This window comes from Phycodurus eques, chromosome 19 (assembly GCF_024500275.1).
Source record: "Phycodurus eques isolate BA_2022a chromosome 19, UOR_Pequ_1.1, whole genome shotgun sequence".
NCBI lineage: Eukaryota > Metazoa > Chordata > Actinopteri > Syngnathiformes > Syngnathidae > Phycodurus > Phycodurus eques.
Genome location: NC_084543.1, coordinates 6,330,572 through 6,347,243, shown reverse-complemented (window position 1 = coordinate 6,347,243; position 16,672 = coordinate 6,330,572). Strand labels below are relative to the sequence as shown.

The 16,672-nt window shown below is 42.3% G+C and overlaps 1 protein-coding gene across 2 annotated transcripts; it reads left to right on the top strand.

Annotated features, from left to right (window-relative positions):
* Nucleotides 1–304: 304 nt before the first annotated feature.
* Nucleotides 305–9,107, top strand: lrrc4bb (leucine rich repeat containing 4Bb). Of its 2 annotated transcripts, XM_061706576.1 has the most exons (4): nucleotides 336–371; nucleotides 2,144–2,487; nucleotides 4,750–5,372; nucleotides 5,461–9,107. In XM_061706576.1, exons 3-4 carry the CDS (start codon nucleotides 5,130–5,132, stop codon nucleotides 7,435–7,437), a joined length of 2,220 nt encoding a protein of 739 aa, XP_061562560.1. In that variant the 5' UTR covers nucleotides 336–371; nucleotides 2,144–2,487; nucleotides 4,750–5,129; the 3' UTR covers nucleotides 7,438–9,107. The 2 variants fall into 2 exon arrangements, with proteins under 2 accessions (XP_061562559.1, XP_061562560.1); XM_061706575.1 differs by lacking the exon at nucleotides 2,144–2,487 and having other exon boundaries at nucleotides 305–371.
* The last annotated feature ends 7,565 nt before the right edge of the window (nucleotides 9,108–16,672 follow it).

Here is a 16,672-nt window from a genome sequence, read left to right as displayed (position 1 = left end):
AGACGCGCGCATGCATCCTCGTCCCCTTCAACCCAGTGTGATCATACTAACATCATCGTCTCCCAGTGGCCTTTCAACTGATTTTGCGCTCCTCCTCCAATTCTTTGTCGCGCCCGTCGGTGTGGATTGTGTTCATCTCTAAGCTGCCATCACCACCACCGCGCGGACCCCCGCGTTGCGTTGGCGCTGCGGAATAGCCGACGAGACGAACGTGAAGAGGGCAGCTCTCAGCCCGGCAGACAAGCCAATCCATTTCGGTGAATCGAGGGGTGGGTGGGTGGTTGGGGTGGGGGGGGGGGGGGGAGACAGACAAGCGAGCGCCGATGGGGAGGTTGAAGGAAAACCTCGACGTTAGACGCCGCAACGCTGAGGTAAGTGCATGCTTGTGCAGGTGTATACGTTTTGAGAGAAGGATGAAATGGCCGGCGCGGTGATTCCATTTGATTCCACGACGTGCACACTGACATCAAGTGAAGACTATCAGGTGGCAAATTGTGCAGAGGTTGCGAAGATGCATGACAATTTAGACGGAGTGAATAATTAGTAGGAGCAAAAAGAAGCCGTCATGTGGAGCTGGGGTTAAATTAAAAAGCTAATGTATTATGTAAGCACACGTCGTTGCCTTGAAAGAAACGGGGGGGGGTTTGTGGGTGCAGTTGTCATTAAGCCCGAATGGGTGCAAGCCATTTTGTAATGCAGCATGTGCAGAATTAGGCCTATTCAGAATCTCAATTGCGTTCTAGAGGAAGGTGCGCCGTATAGTGAGCGCAGCTGCATACATGAATAAGGCCATTCTGTTCGATTGTGGTACAAATCATGCAAGGGAAAGCGTCATCTTTAAGCTCAGTACATTGAATGCCTTGTTTTGTGAGAAATACAATATTTTCTTGCCACTTGAAGCAGCATTTCTGCCAACCCTGATTCCCACGTCCTGAATCAATCTAGTGTTGTCATAGTTACAGGAGATGATGTTGGCCCTGCTGCACCTGTGTGGCTTTGTGTTCATGCACACCATCATCTCATCAGGCCTTGCGTGGACTAAGCACGCCACCAGGAGATAGATCCTTCCAATTTTTTGACCCCCCAACCCCCTGAAAACAACCCTCAGCCTTTTTTTTTTGCCTCTTCATAAACCTTAACGACTATGTTGTGGAAAGGCTTGATACAATCACGCCGTGATTGGTTTGTAGCAATTGGTCAGCAGCTTGCAGCTAATTTGTCTTTTCACGACTGAGCGCTCTCTCAGGCCTGATCGAATAATCAATACCGACATTGTTGCAATCTGCTCTCAACACCAAAGAGCAACAAAGATTAAAAAGAGAGCGAGAGAGAGAGAGAGAAATACACCTTTTGAGAATTTGCTTCAGCGGGAGAGGAAAAAAGAAATAAAAATGCAGGCGTGGCAGCAATGTCATGATTCAACCAGCAAAACAAAACAAAAAATGACTGTAGAGTGTAACATTCTATTACCTGAAGAGCCTCTCATGAGACATAACTCGCCTCATATGGTGGAGAGATTGAGGATGGCATGTCAAGGCAACAGGCTTACAGTGTCAAGGTCTCTCTCTCTCTCTCTCTCTCTCACCCCCCCCCCCCCCCTTCTCCCCACACAGTGAAAGGTTTGTTACCTTGTGTGGTCTTTAACATGTGAATAATGTATTTTTGCTCCCCCAAGGCTATGGGAAAAAAAAAAAATCCCTTATGTGTGATAATGTATTGAAGTCGGAAATAAGACTTTTTTGGCTGAAGAATAAAGCTACATTTTGACCATTTTGGGTGCATTGAAAGAAGGCTTTATGGATGAAGAAAACAATAATTCTGAAATACTTAAGACTTCCAAGAAGATTAGAAATGCCAAACTCTTTGAGTATCACAACTATCTTCAATTGCATTGTACTCAGGCCTGGCTAGTCGGTCCTGACCAAGCCTTGTTAGCATGAACTGATGAAGCCTGCTCAGATGAGAGGCGAAACGTCTTCTAAGACAGTGGTTCCCAACCCCCGGTCCACGGACCGGGCCATGAGGCATTTGTTACTGGGCCGCAGAGAAAGAATGACCAATTTATATAATTTCCGTTGTATTGTGATTAGCGTGTCAATGTGTTGTATTTTGAAAACTGACCGGATCTTCTCCGCCGCAACAGCTGCGTGTCTCAATTGACACATCAAGACTACACAGAACGCTTCCGTTTCCGGTCCCAGCCGGCTCGAACGCTTCTGTTTCCGGTCCGAGTGGCCTGGCTAACGGCGGCAGAGCTCAAAGTCCGCTCTGATACAGTTGTAGGTTTCTGCTCGACCCAGACAGAACTACTTTTACGGAGTTAAAAGTGTACTCTCACTGAGGAGCTACAGAACTGGGGTCTGCTCTGACTGCCTACAATCGGGACCACCACTCCTGCATCACGCCCGCAGTGGACGCGCCACAAACGGCGAAGGAGGAAGCAGAAGCGGGGCAAGCGTGGAGTTATCCGAGCAAGTTTTTAAGCCGGTTGTGTCCATTTATTTCTGATATATCCGCGCCGCAACCGGTCTGTGGGTGGGTGGGGTGGGGGGGGGGAACTAATGTTGGGGAACACTGTTCTACACTGTTCTAAGACAAACACGACAGTCCAGTAGCAATCGATGTAATTCCCTGAGAATGAAATTACCTGGTTGAATGAGAATATTCACACACACTCAATTGCGTTGCTTTAATGAACGGAAAAGATGAATTGGAGGCGCAACGATTCATTGATTAATTGACTACTAATAATGATCAAATTAATCGAGAACTATTTTGATCATCGTTAATTATTTCGAGACGGTTTTTTTTAACTTAGAATTTTCCATATCAAGAACTTCAGCCTCATTGAATATTCTCAGATTTCGGTAGTCTTTCCTCAAAGCACCGATTATCTTTGTGTTTAATCAAAATGAGACATTGGCAAACATCTGATTTTACTTTGCAAAACCATGATGAACATTTTTGCCGATTTTCTGTCGTTACGGAAAACCAGTAACTGAATCATCATATTTTTTTGTTTGTGCATTTTCTGCATTGTCAGTTTGAGTTAATGCATAATAAATGGATGGAAATTATTATTATTATTATTTTTTTTTAAATCCGAATCATTGATTAATTAAAAAAATATTGACAGATTAATGAATCATGAAAAAACAATCGTTAGTTGACGCCCAAAAATTAATAGCACTGTCCTTCTTTCACCCACTTTTTATTAGCTAATGATTTGGCTTAAGCTTCCATTTTGTATCAACCCTGAGTCATCTCATCATATTATTACAAAGTACAGTTGCCTGGAAAAGAAGCCAAAAGGGAAATTGCGTATAGGCGCACCTGGTTGTGTATCAGTTATACTGTATGTTGTTGTTGTTGTTGTTGACATTTGGGGTGCTTATACACAATGCGTGCCGGTATGGGAGTGTGTGTGAGTATGTGAGAAAGTCAGTGGGATGTGCAAAGCATCTGAAAAAAAGTCTATTTTTAGCAAACACACTCCCTCATGAATTTTCTTTAACTGCTCTAAGGTTTCTCAGCTGTGTTTTTTCCCACAGAGACCGATGTTGACCTTGTCGATATGATCCGTACCCTCAAATTTGTACTCCTTTTGTTTTTTTCACGTCTATCTTCACTTTTCCCACCTTAATGCGGACTTAATATCTGAATAAGTATATTGATTATATATGACATGTAAGTGCAGTGGAGCCTTTTAGCTTTTTGAGCAGCAAACGCTCATCAAGCTCCGCTAAATATAATAATTCGGAATGGGGCACTGGACAGTAAAAAACACAAGATGGTGAGTGAGCAGGTTGCCACAGCAACCGTGTTTCTAGGAGCCCATGCATCGTCGCCGCATAGGAGAGGAGACGCAGAACGCCGCCATTGGAGCATGTGAAAACCACTGTTTGTTAGACAGTAAAATATATGTGCATCCATAATGTCTATTCAGCATGGCGAGCTGATAAGAGGGCAGGGATCTTGGAGTCTTCATGTCTAGAAAACAACGAAGCACTTTCGCGCTTATCATTGCGAGGGAAACAGCCCGAGCACTTCTAAATTTAGTGAGGCGGCTTGCAGGCATTTCTGTTTCCAAAAATGTGCGCGACACCCTCTCAACCAAGGACACAATTTTGCTACGGATGCATATCGTTGTGGATGTTGTTCACAATGTCTCGTTTGGTTCATCAGCTTCAGCGCGGGGCTTAATTGCATGGTCGCTTATTGCACACAACACATGCGGTCAATAACAATTACAACTAAATTGCCAGTACTGCATGAAGGTATCATTTGTTAACACGTTCATACTGTTTGTGTTGTTGCTTTAGGATGGATTGCAAGAATAAATGTAGATTAATCATGCAGGCCCTCATAATTTCTGCCAGTTTGTATACCTTACCGTTGACTGGCTAGCTTAGTATTGCTGCTTTTTTACTACCATTTTTTTTGTTTGTTTTGTTTTGTTTTTTGCGGCCATTTCGGATGATGACCGAGACATTAAGTTCAGCGTCAAGAAAATGACAGTTTACTGACTAGTTGTACAACAGGCCGCAATTTGAAGCCACTTCTTCACAACTCAAAACCTGACCTTGCTTGTCTCCAGCAACACGACATTGTAATATTTTCATAATTAAATTCCGTCCTGGGCATCCTTGCATGAATGTGTTAGGCTAATATCTCAAAGCTACTGCACTGTGCATGACTTGACCTCCTTTCTTTCTTTTTTCCCCTTTTCTCTCTTCTACCACCCCCCAGCCCCTCATTCTACAGTGAGACGAAACAAACAACCTCTGCAGAGAAGGCGCTTTCTGGAGCAAAATCCCTCCCAAATATACGTTTATACTAATAATTGCCATGGGAACAAAAAAGGACATGCGTTCTTAAAATGACATGCAAGGAAGAACAAGGTGCTTGGTAGTCAAGGAAGTATGAGCAAAGTAAAATAAGAATCTATTAATGATAGTCTTTAATATAACATTACAACCGTCTTTCTAAATTATTAAGGAATCTACTTGAAGGAGAGAAACAGCATAAGAACATAAAATATGAGCTTCAAAATAAGCACTTAAATTCCCCTGTTAGGAGGTAATTTAAACCATCATACAGCAGTAGGGGTGGGTCATGACTCAGTTGCCATGCGTGTTGTCATGGTGACCAGCCCCTGCGCCCCTTCCCCCCTCCTCTGGTTGGTCCACATTTTGTTGTGGTTCCACAACAATGGACCTCAGCTGACAGAGGCAGCGCCCCCCTGCCCCATCCCCTGTAGCTGCTCCAATCAGGCGAGCCGTGTCATCTGTACGAGGAAGACTCTAGATCAAGTCCCAGACAGAATTTCAGAAAACACAAGATACCTCAATCTACAAGAGAACACAATTCAGGTGAGCGTGACATCACATTGGTGTTCAGTTCATATGTTTTGACAGGAGGTGCGACAAACATGCCTCCATGTTTCTGTTTCCACACCAGGTGATCAAGTCTGACACCTTTAAACACCTGCGGCATCTGGAAATACTCCAGCTCTCCAAGAACCACATCCGGCAGATCGAGGTGGGAGCGTTCAATGGGCTGCCAAACCTCAACACGCTGGAGCTTTTTGACAACCGTCTCACCGTGGTACCGTCACAGGCCTTTGAGTACCTCAGCAAGCTAAGGGAACTATGGCTACGAAACAACCCCATCGAGACGTTGCCGGCGTTCGCCTTTCACCGCGTTCCCTCTTTACGCCGTCTCGACCTCGGGGAACTCAGGAAACTGGATTTCATCTCAGAGGCGGCCTTTGAAGGTCTGGTCAACTTGCGCTTCTTGAATCTCGGCATGTGCGGCCTGAAGGATATCCCCAACCTCACCCCGCTCGTTCGACTAGAGGAGTTGGAGTTGTCAGGGAACCAGTTGGGAATAGTCCGGCCTGGATCGTTCCAGGGCCTCGTGTCGCTTCGAAAGCTGTGGCTTATGCACTCCAAGGTGTCAGTCATTGAACGCAATGCTTTTGACGACCTCAAAAACCTGGAGGAGCTCAACCTTTCACACAATTCGCTTCATTCACTGCCTCATGACCTCTTTACCCCTTTGCACCAGTTGGAGAGAGTGCATCTCAACCACAACCCATGGGTGTGCAACTGTGATGTTCTGTGGCTCAGCTGGTGGTTGAAAGAAACGGTTCCTAGCAACACCACATGTTGCGCCCGATGCCATGCGCCGCCAGGTCTAAAGGGCAAGTACATCGGCGAGTTGGACCAGAGCCATTTCACCTGCTACGCCCCAGTCATCGTGGAACCCCCTACAGACCTCAATGTCACCGAGGGTATGGCCGCTGAGCTCAAATGCCGCACGGGAACCTCCATGACCTCCGTGAACTGGTTCACTCCAAATGGCACTCTGATGACCCACGGATCGTACCGTGTCAGGATCTCGGTGCTCCACGACGGAACGCTCAACTTCACCAATGTGACCGTGCAAGACACGGGACCATACACCTGCATGGTGACCAACTCCGCTGGTAATACCACTGCCACTGCTGTGCTCAATGTATCAGCTTCAGACCCCAGCAACAACTACAGCTATTTCACCACCGTCACTGTGGAGTCAGTCGAGACGGTGGTAGGAGGGGACTCAGCAAGACAGTACATTAACGAGACCTTCATAGATTTCCCTAATCCTACTGTTGAAAGAGGGGTGTTAGACGGCATCACTATAACCCCTTCTCTCTCTTCTCTTTCTTCATTGTCCCCACGAGCGAACAGGGCCACAGAGAATGCGGTGACTGTGTCCCTAATTGATGTAACTAACATCCCCGGCCTGGATGATGTAATGAAAACGACCAAGATCATCATTGGTTGCTTCGTGGCCATTACTTTTATGGCAGCCGTAATGTTGGTGGTTTTCTATAAGCTCCGCAAGCAACACCAGCTGCACAAGCACCACGGCCCTGCCAGAGCTATCGAAATTGTCAATGTGGAAGACGAGATCGGAGCCGGTGCAGGAAGTGGTATCTCAGGCGGGTCCACCATGAATACTGGCAGCGGCGGAGAAGGAACCCTAAGGATACATCATCCCGAAATAGTTAACCTTCCCAATATCGGCCGTTCTGATACGTTGAACCATTACTACAAGACCCATCATTTCAACAACAACGTGATGGGTCTTAGTATTGGTTCCGACGGGATGGGATCAGGTGGAATGCACAAGAACCAGCAAGGCCAGGAAATCCCCATTTCCTGTACCCCCGTCCCCATCTCGACATCCAATCTGCTCGTCTCCTCGGGAAATGGCACCAACACCAACCCGAGTTCAATGTCGCCACCTCTGCCGATGTCTCTCCCGATGCCCACCATGGGCCTACACGGATCGATTAAAGGTTTCATGGGCCAGAACCAGAACCCGCAAATGGAGCCTCTTCTCTTCAAGGGGACCTCAAAGGAAAATGTCCAGGAGACTCAGATCTAAAAGCGCTGGTGGGACAGAGAGGGGATTCATGTTGGGTTTATGTTGGGAATGATTAGACACTAGAGTGCATTGACTTTACACCAGGAGACAGGATAGACGGGACATGGCGACACACAAAGACAAAGACTCATCCGTGATGTAGTACTGAGCCAAGGATTACCACAGTGGGCCACTTGTGTTTGTAGTAACGCTCATGGCCAAGGCGATCAAGGAATGGACATTGCTACAATGTAAATCTGTGCCAAAGCAAATGTTTCTTTTTGCATTTTCTCCAAACTGTGTTGTCAGTGGGACGGGAGGGGTGGGGGGGGGAACAAATCTTTGGGAGTAATCAGCCCCGAAATCATTGTTGGCCTGGAGAGATGGAAGACATGCACGCTAGTATTTACCATGCTGAAGATGGCAGAGATTACGGAGATATGAAATCCGAGAGACATTTTTCTTCTCAAAAAGAAGCCACACTTTCTCTGAAGTGACTCAATAGTCTCCCCCGAGGTGACAATAATGTAGGCATAAATAGATGGACAAAAAGGTACAGTGCAGTACAAACTACTGTGAAAAATCCACAAATTATATAAATATATTTTCATTTAAATATGTATCATTGAAAACTCCGGCGCAAAGATATTTTGGGGTGGATGTATACTCCGGTAGAGTTTGTTTCTATGTGAATAACGAGGGGGCAAAGATTGGGGAGGTTGGTTATGATACATGTTTTCAGTTTGGCTACTTCTCAGAGAACATAAGGGCTCAATTGCAACACTCATTGTGAATCTTTGAATTGGCTTCAAGTCTATTTAGGTTGTAGTACAGTAAATGCAGATCTCTGTTTGACAAACTTCTGTCTGTTGCTTCAGTAGTAATCATTACAAATTTTTGTGTTCCGAGGGTGTATTATGTATTTTGTAACAGCCAGCTACTTGGTATTTGAATCGTATCAATTCTGAAAATGCCATAATGTTCAAACTAATGTTTCACAAACAGGGAGCGGCATTCCCATGCAAAGACCTGTACGGCTAAAATAAAGTGTTGACTTATGTGTTATTTCAAGCAGATCCGTAGCCAGGAATTTGATATGACCTCCTTGCTCATGGTGACTATAATCATGCCATAAACGCCGTCATAATGACGTTTCGACATCTTTCTGCAGCCGCACTCGAGAAGGGATCAAACATCCAACCTGGGATGATTAGGATGAATGGAAATGTACAGTATATCAATAATAACAATGTCTGGTTGTATGACAATTGTAAGAACTGCATTTTTACAGTGTAACTTTCATATGTTCGATGCCATTTGCGCTTCTCGCGTTTCAACTATGTATTTCTTTATTTTTGTTAGTTTGATATAATGTGTACAGTTGTCTAGCCATGTATCATTATGTGTGAAATAAATGAATCATATATTGGATTGTGGCAGGTCAATATGGCGACCGCGTTAAGAAAACGTGAGGAATTCTGTGCTAAACCTGGAGTGAATGGGTTGTGGTTCAGCCATTAGTCACAGTGCTAATGAAATGTGTCATCTGCTCTATTAACATGTTCAGACAGGCTATTAGTCACTCTCATAAATGTCCAACAAACACTACAGAAGGAGTGTTTTCATGAGAACTAGATGAGGGTGGCATTTATTTTAGAAGCCCTTGGTATTATAGTGATAACTTTTGTTTTGGTGAACAGTTTAAAAAAAAAAAAATATATATATATATATATATATATATATATATATATATTATAAAGCAAGAGCGTAAAATGTTTGTTGCAATTGAGCACAGGCTGGATGTGTGGTCCGGTAATGTGTGAATGTTGAGAGAGAAGCATTCACACTCATGCTAGTCTGCGTTCATTTCTCTTTGTCATTTACTTAATATTGTTTAATGAATTCAAACTCGATCAAAGAACAAAATGGTCACGAACCGGCTGGATTTACACTACAGATCTAAGTACCCGATTTCCCACCAGTATCTGATTTACATGTACATTTTTCTTAAAGTGTCACCTCCTTGCTTGGTGTTGTGTCCACATAACTTCAGGGAAAGTTAATTAATTGAACACAGCGGCATACGTCAGTCACCCTGTTGCTCACACTCCATGACGGACATTTGAGCACATACTTTCTGCTAGGTACATACCCAGAATGCGTTGCATTCTAACATATTACTGTAGCCCTTATAACACAAAATATATAACACTTGGAAATTGAAATAAAGACACCGAGTTGTTCTGTAAATTGCAGCACTCAGGGAAGATTCATGTTCGGGGTGTAGGCTTGGCAAGCTAGCTCACTGCATGCCGACTAACTTGCAATTGCGCTCAATAACCACTGATGTGAACGAAGGCGCACAAGTTCTTATATAGTCGGGGAGGGGGGACTCGTGCCCTAGCCGAAGTGCGTTATCAGGAAAACAGAAATGGTAAAAAACAGTTTAACGCTATATCTCGCACTTCTCAGTCTTTGCACATTTTCACCAATTATCTTCAAACATGTTTAATGTATTTAGAAACAAATCTAATTCACTGTATAGGGTCTTTTAGAATTTATCATCATACAAAATGTAATTGTCCTATTTGTTTCTATTTTTAAACGGGACCCTAAACACAACACAATATAGTCTAACAAATATTTTGTGTTTTTTTTTTTTTTTAAATTATTGTTATGTGCCATTGACAGTTATTTTGAAACCCACATTTCTCTTTCTTTGTAATGGCCTTATTGAGTATCACCGTGTTTTACATTTACTGAACACCTGGAAGAGCAAAAAATGCTTGTAAACAACTATTCCACTTGTCAACAACGGGCATTGACAACGCGCTAGTAAACAATAAATAAAAGGTACAAATATGAAACATTGTTTAGTTTTGTTCAAACACATGTAGCCTCGACGCCATTCCACTGGCTGCTGTTGCCACTCGTTTTCCTTATTCTTGCTGTGCTTTTGAGTTTCAACAGGTCCGCTGTTTGTGTAGACGCATATGGCATTGATCTGCTTATAGCCATGATGTCAGGCTCGTATCGACAGCATAGATCAAATTAGGGCTGTCTTGAGCGAATCTTTTTAGAATCGCTTATCCTATAGATATTTTGTCGACTACGACTAACATTACTTTTCATTCTCATTTGAGGCCTGGACTTCTATCCTTAAACTGCATATGTTGGTACAGAATTTATGGTATCAATTCTGTCCGGAAATTGAGACAACAAAATCAGCTTTGTTAAAGGGCTAGCATTTGCGATTTGCATTAGCATGCTAGCGATTACCATTTTAGGTTAAAAAAAAAAAAAAAGCTAACTGCCATTCAGCTCACTCATACATCTTGTTATATGTACATTTACACATCTAATCGTGAATTTAAAATCACCTACAGACGCTCCTGGCAAAGTTGATAAGTTTCCCAACACTGCGTCCGTCTGTAATAAATGTCTGTGTGAAACATTGGTTCTGGCAGCGCAAACATTGTTTTGTGCGGAACATTTCTTATTTATTTATTTTTTTGCTCCATTTTTTTTTGTGACAGAAATTCTGCGGCAACCTATTGGTGAAGTCAACTTAGCAGTTATTCGTTTTTTTGTTTTGTTTTTTCCCCTAGTCCTAGATCAAATCCATTCATGATTCTGATTCCATGCGTCATCTTCTCTTTAAGCTCCAACTAAATTGTTCTGTAAAAAAAAAAGGTAATTGTGTCACTCAAACAATTTACTGTAATCTAAATCCAGCCTTATATTTCCCCGCCCTGACAAATATCTGTTCTTAAATATCTGACCTCTCCTGACTAAGCATCCAATCCGATGAATTTGTTGTCGTCTCCTATGCTCCTCACAACCACTAGGGGGCGAATTTGGTATGCTGTGATGTAACAACGTGATAGTCCACAGTTAATTTTGTTCGACTGACGGTATCTCAGCATTCACACCTTTTTTTGTCTACCCGATCATACGTACGATAAAAAAGACAAAAAAACGCCGTTATCGTGTTTGTGACTGTAATACAGCTTTGTATGTAATTTGGTGGGGTTTTTTTTGTAATTGTTGAAGCGCTCCTTCAGATTTGCAGGAGCTGTTTCATGCGTTCTTTCTTACTCGCAGGTCCATATAGATTACACAACATTGACAACTAGTCCTAGTCGGGGTAATAATATGAGATGGGCATCGGACAAAAACCCACGAGACTCTGTTGTCTGTTACTAAAGGAACATCTCACCATGTCAACAAACACAACCTCATTCTGTTTAATGCTTAACAGTGAATCTGTTCCGCTTTCCCTGCAGTATAATCTCGCAAGTAGAGTAATCGATCAAGTGAGTCAGGTTGTCTCAAATGCGGCCAGGCTTATTCTCAGACTGGCTGTTTTTGGCCGTGCATAAAAACGCTGATGTATATTGCAGTTAAACGTGAGCGCGGCCTCGACAGACGTATCCAGCAAACCGGGGTGGACACACTCGGAATATAAATGAAGGCTAAAGACATAACATATGGCCGCTCCCTTGATGTGAGCCGTTCGGCGGCGCTGTCGCCGGATTTCAAAGAGCATACGAGATAACGTCTCGTGTGTGTGAGCGGGCGGTGTCCGCATGGTCGCCATGGCGCCAGTGTTCCTACCTGAACTTTACCGTGGAGAAGAGCGCGCTTGGCTTGATGGGATTATTCGCACTGAAATGTGACTTTCATACTTATTATGATGAAATAAATGCGTTATCGTGATGATATAACAATTTGCAGGGTAGTCTTGAAGCTCAGTAATTCGGTTGTATGAACTGTTTGAAAGGTCCTTCATTGTTACGACTGTGTGAGCCAAATGAAAACTCAAAGGTGACACTGTAATATTTTTTTTCAAAAAAAGATGTACCTCGCTGTATATGATGACTTCAGGTGGAGTTCTGCTCTGTGTACCATCCATTGCCTACAGAGACTTGTGGATTATACTGTGACACCCTTAATGATACGGACAGTTGTTGACCGCTGGATTAATGAGACAGGAAATGGAAGGACCGTGTTGCTCCCTGCAAGGTAAGATATTCTGTTTCATAATGTGAGACATTTCACCAATAACTGTCTGTTGTTGTTGGTTTATTTGCGTGTGTTCGGTTCAGTTTATCACAAGGTTTCCCAAATTGCACTAAAATATATTATGTGCAGTGTTTCCATAATATAGACGTGAAGTGATTAAAAAGAACACAACAGTCAGTCTTTTCTAGCAACAAACATACATCACATGTAAGTCATGTGCCAAGTAAATCAGGGGTAAAAGTAATTTACATTTGATTCCGACGCCTCAAAAAATGGCCGTGCCACCATTTTGGGCCCTTAGCAACAAATTTTGACAAACGCTGGTTTAACAGAAATTAATTATTGTTAACCTTTAACATTACAGCATTTGAACAACTGCATTGTATCTCATCAATATACAGTGCTGCCTTGAGATACAAGTTTTATTTAACCCATCACCACTCTCGTGACTCAAAAGTCAGTCACAAGTCAAAAGTCAAAACAGTATTTCAAATCATCTTGTCGCATTGGGGGAAAACACTAAAAGGCCATTAATCCATTTCAGACTTCCCCCACCTCCCAAAAAAACAAAAAAAGTAACGTTCATTTCAATGAGGAAAAATAGTACTCCATAATATTTTACTTAAACATACTGTAAAGACATAATTCAATAGAATTATAAAAATAAATTGTTTTTGTCACACTGTATTAATTGAATGGATATTGTGCTCCTCTTACTGGTTTCATGTCGTAACTCCTCACAGCTCATCAGTACGACACTAATATTAGTCGTTCTTCGCAGAGAATGACTGAGTACTGTTATATTGTCTGTCTACATATATTTTGACAACATTTGTGTTCAGTCTGTTGCATTAAGGTTTATAGCACCACAACATAGATGCTAATTAGATTTAGCATTTAGCTAGCGCACTGAAATGCTAAGCTATGTGGTTGTTTTACATGCATAAGGTGCAATTCTCTTTGTTATATGTTTAGTTTGACAGTAGACCTCAATTGGGAGTAGCAGTTAAAAGCTTGTAAACTTTTTTTTTAAGAATTGTTGACTATTTGCTATGGTGTTTATCTTGAAGTGACTTGAGGCCACTGGCACCATACAGTGCTCGTATCTCAAGTTTGCGCTTGCAAATCAAAACAAAAAATCAGCCGAACCGTGATTCGCATCTCGAAAAAGTCTTAAGTCAAGTCACTCACATCTCAAGGCACCACTGTATGTACTTGTGTAATGCCATCAAACATCTTTTCACGCTTCTCTATTCTCCCATTGTGGTTATATAGGTATAGACATTGCAATGTAGTTAGTTCTAGTTATGTTTTCTACCATTGCCGTCTAATGCTGCATCAGCACCATTAATAAATGTCACTATAATGAAAAGGCCAAATGGTGTTGTTTCAAATTAATTTTTGCTCCAAACAAATCATACAAATGTGCATTTATTATTTCTTGCACTTTTTACCCTCGCTAGAAACGTTAAGTCACCCCTTTTACGATTGTTATGTGCCTTATTATATTGTAATAAGTGCTACATTTGGATAAACTGTACAAATGTAGCGTATTTTTACAGCAAATATTTTTAGGCATCGGTGCCAGCGGGCTCGTCAAGAGAAACTGCAAGCAGATTTGACTGAAAGCTCAACCACAAAGTATCTGTTATTATAATGACGGCTTTATTGAGGAGCACAAATGTCGTGTTGTGCCGGCTTCTCCCAAAATATTAGCCATTCTATTGATCTTAGTCTTGACTAATTAAAACCCTAATTATAAACCCGTTGGCTAATTTGCAAATGCGGTTATTATAAATGAATAAATTCAATATGATGATGAAGAACAGCCATTTTAGTAAACTCACTATCACATCTTACAGAATTTACCTAAGGCTGGCTTGTTCGCACGCAAATTTCTTTAAATAAATATTCTTGCAACATTCAATTTGGGCAAGGAAGTTATGGACTGTAATACGATTTCCTTATTAGCTTGCTGCCATAAAAGAAACAAAATATGGAACATACACGTTTCCACAGTTAAAAGGAATACTACGAATGCCGAGTTCGACGAGCAGAACGTAGAATTTCCACTGCAGCGACACGTATTGCATACATCTCCTTGCCACAACACTGTCTTTTTCCCTTTCAAATTCAATAACTAACGTCCCAGCTGCGCGCTTCTCGAGGGAATCCCCCGTCCCCCGTGACCCGTAGACAGGCTGCACGGTCTGTGGGGATCCTGACACAACATCAACTCCACTGTGAAACCGAGGCGTCAGTCTGTGGGCTCTCTCTGCGCTCGCGTCGGGAGCCGTGAAAAATGCCAAAGCCTATCGTTCCTTCACACTTGACAGGCAGATAAATATGCGCAGGGCCGACATATTGGATGTGGCTGCGTGGGCTGTAGTGAGAGCAAAACATCAAATAAGAATAAAAAATAATAATGATTATCCAGTGCCTATTTATGTGAGGAGGGAGCACTTTTAGGTCTGACTTGACTTAATGAGATTGATGAAAGACAACAATTTAACATCTGCTCTTAGTTGAATCGCTTGCTTTTTAACTTACTGCATTGTGCGTAACTCATAACTCAAGCAAGATGGCGTTATTTTGATTTCCTGAAAAGTAGTGATTTCTGAGATGTGAAGATTTCGCCTGACAGCGATGATATGTAGCTTGTCGTTGGTATTTAGTTTCCTTAGTAAATAAAGCGGCATAATGAGCCAGAACAGGCGAATACACATCACACTCTTGCAAATTCGCACTCTCGCAAGAGTGAAAAGACGTAAAAATAGCACACCCCATGAATAATTACACATTGTTATAAACATATATATATATATATATATATATATATATATATATATATATATATATTTTTTTTTAACCACATTTAAATCTTGGATTTAGTTCACCTTTAAAGTTAAAAAAAAAAAAAAAAAAAAAAAGGTTACAACATGCACAGTAGTCCTTGCACATAACAGGAGGTTTACTTTCGAAGTTGAGAGGCACGGTAGTTGCATGGTTAGCACATCTGCTTCACAGTTCTGAAGTACAGGGTTTGAATCCCGACCTTCCTGTGTGGACTTTTACATTATTTTCTTTTTTACATGTTTTGTTGTATGTTAGCGTTTCCAAAGTCAACTCAGATAGGCTCCAGCTCACCTGTGACCCTTATTAGAATAAGCGCTCTAGAAAATCTGAAGCTGATGGGCATTTTGTTTCTTATTCCCCAAAATAGCTGATCATATCATTTTGAATAATTCATCATCGAAACACCTCTGTGATTCATCTACGAGGCGGCTGCGGAGAGACGTCTAGTGGCCACGTCGCTTGAGTGGACATGCGTCACTAGCTATCCAGTATGTGTCACAAGATTTCACAAGCCTGCGGAGATTCTCACCACCTCCGGGGATAAAACAATCAGCCTGACCAACAAGGCACATAACCTAGAGAGAGAGAGAGAGAGAGAGAGAGAGAGAGAGAGAGAGAGAGAGAGACAGAGAGAGAGAGAGAGAGAGAGAGAGAGAGAGAGAGAGAGAGAGAGAGAGAGAGAGAGAGAGAGCTGAGTAAAAAGCTGATTGATATTGCCAGCACACAAATGTTGCTGAAGTGGCTGATGTGTGTGTAAAGGTTACGCTCGTGTTGCCTGACAACAGCTTGACGTTGGTCATGTCACTTTTTTTTTTTTTAAAGCGCATGGTTTTCGCCCCAAAATCGACTTAATGTTTGACCGTCCGTTACTCGTTTCGGTTCAAGAACAAATCGGTTTACAAACGAGATTTTCAAACAAAGAATGCTACAGTCACAGCATCCATGCAGAATGCTCAGGTTACAATGTTACAGTTACTATGTATGACGCTGTGACTGTTTGCAAACTGAAGCGACGTGTTTAAATATTTACAAACGGATTCGTTGGTGAACAGGCTCGTTCGTTAACCGAAGTTGCATTGTATGACCAATGGGCAGTGAAAGAGTCTTTAGTTTGTTGGTCCGTAGCTGTATATATTTATATATGTTGAGTAGCACTTGTCTTCTAATGCCTTTATCCTCTGTATTCTCTGTGAGGAAGTGACAGCAATTACTGTCCTATGAATATTTAGTTTGCGGCAAACACAGTGAGCAGACGGCTCAAAGTAATTACTGCAGGAATGTACAGTGTGTAGCAAAATGTTCCCCGGTGGATACACGCCCACGCAAACAAACACACACTCTGGCTCAGTGCGGATGTCGTTATTAGATTATACTT

Coding starts and splice junctions, on each gene's coding strand:
- lrrc4bb (XM_061706575.1), top strand. CDS start 5,130: ATGCGTGTTGTCATGGTGACCAGCCCCTGCGCCCCTTCCCCCCTCCTC. Junction 5,373..5,460: donor TACAAGAGAACACAATTCAG/GTGAGCGTGACA, acceptor TTTCCACACCAG/GTGATCAAGTCTGACACCTT.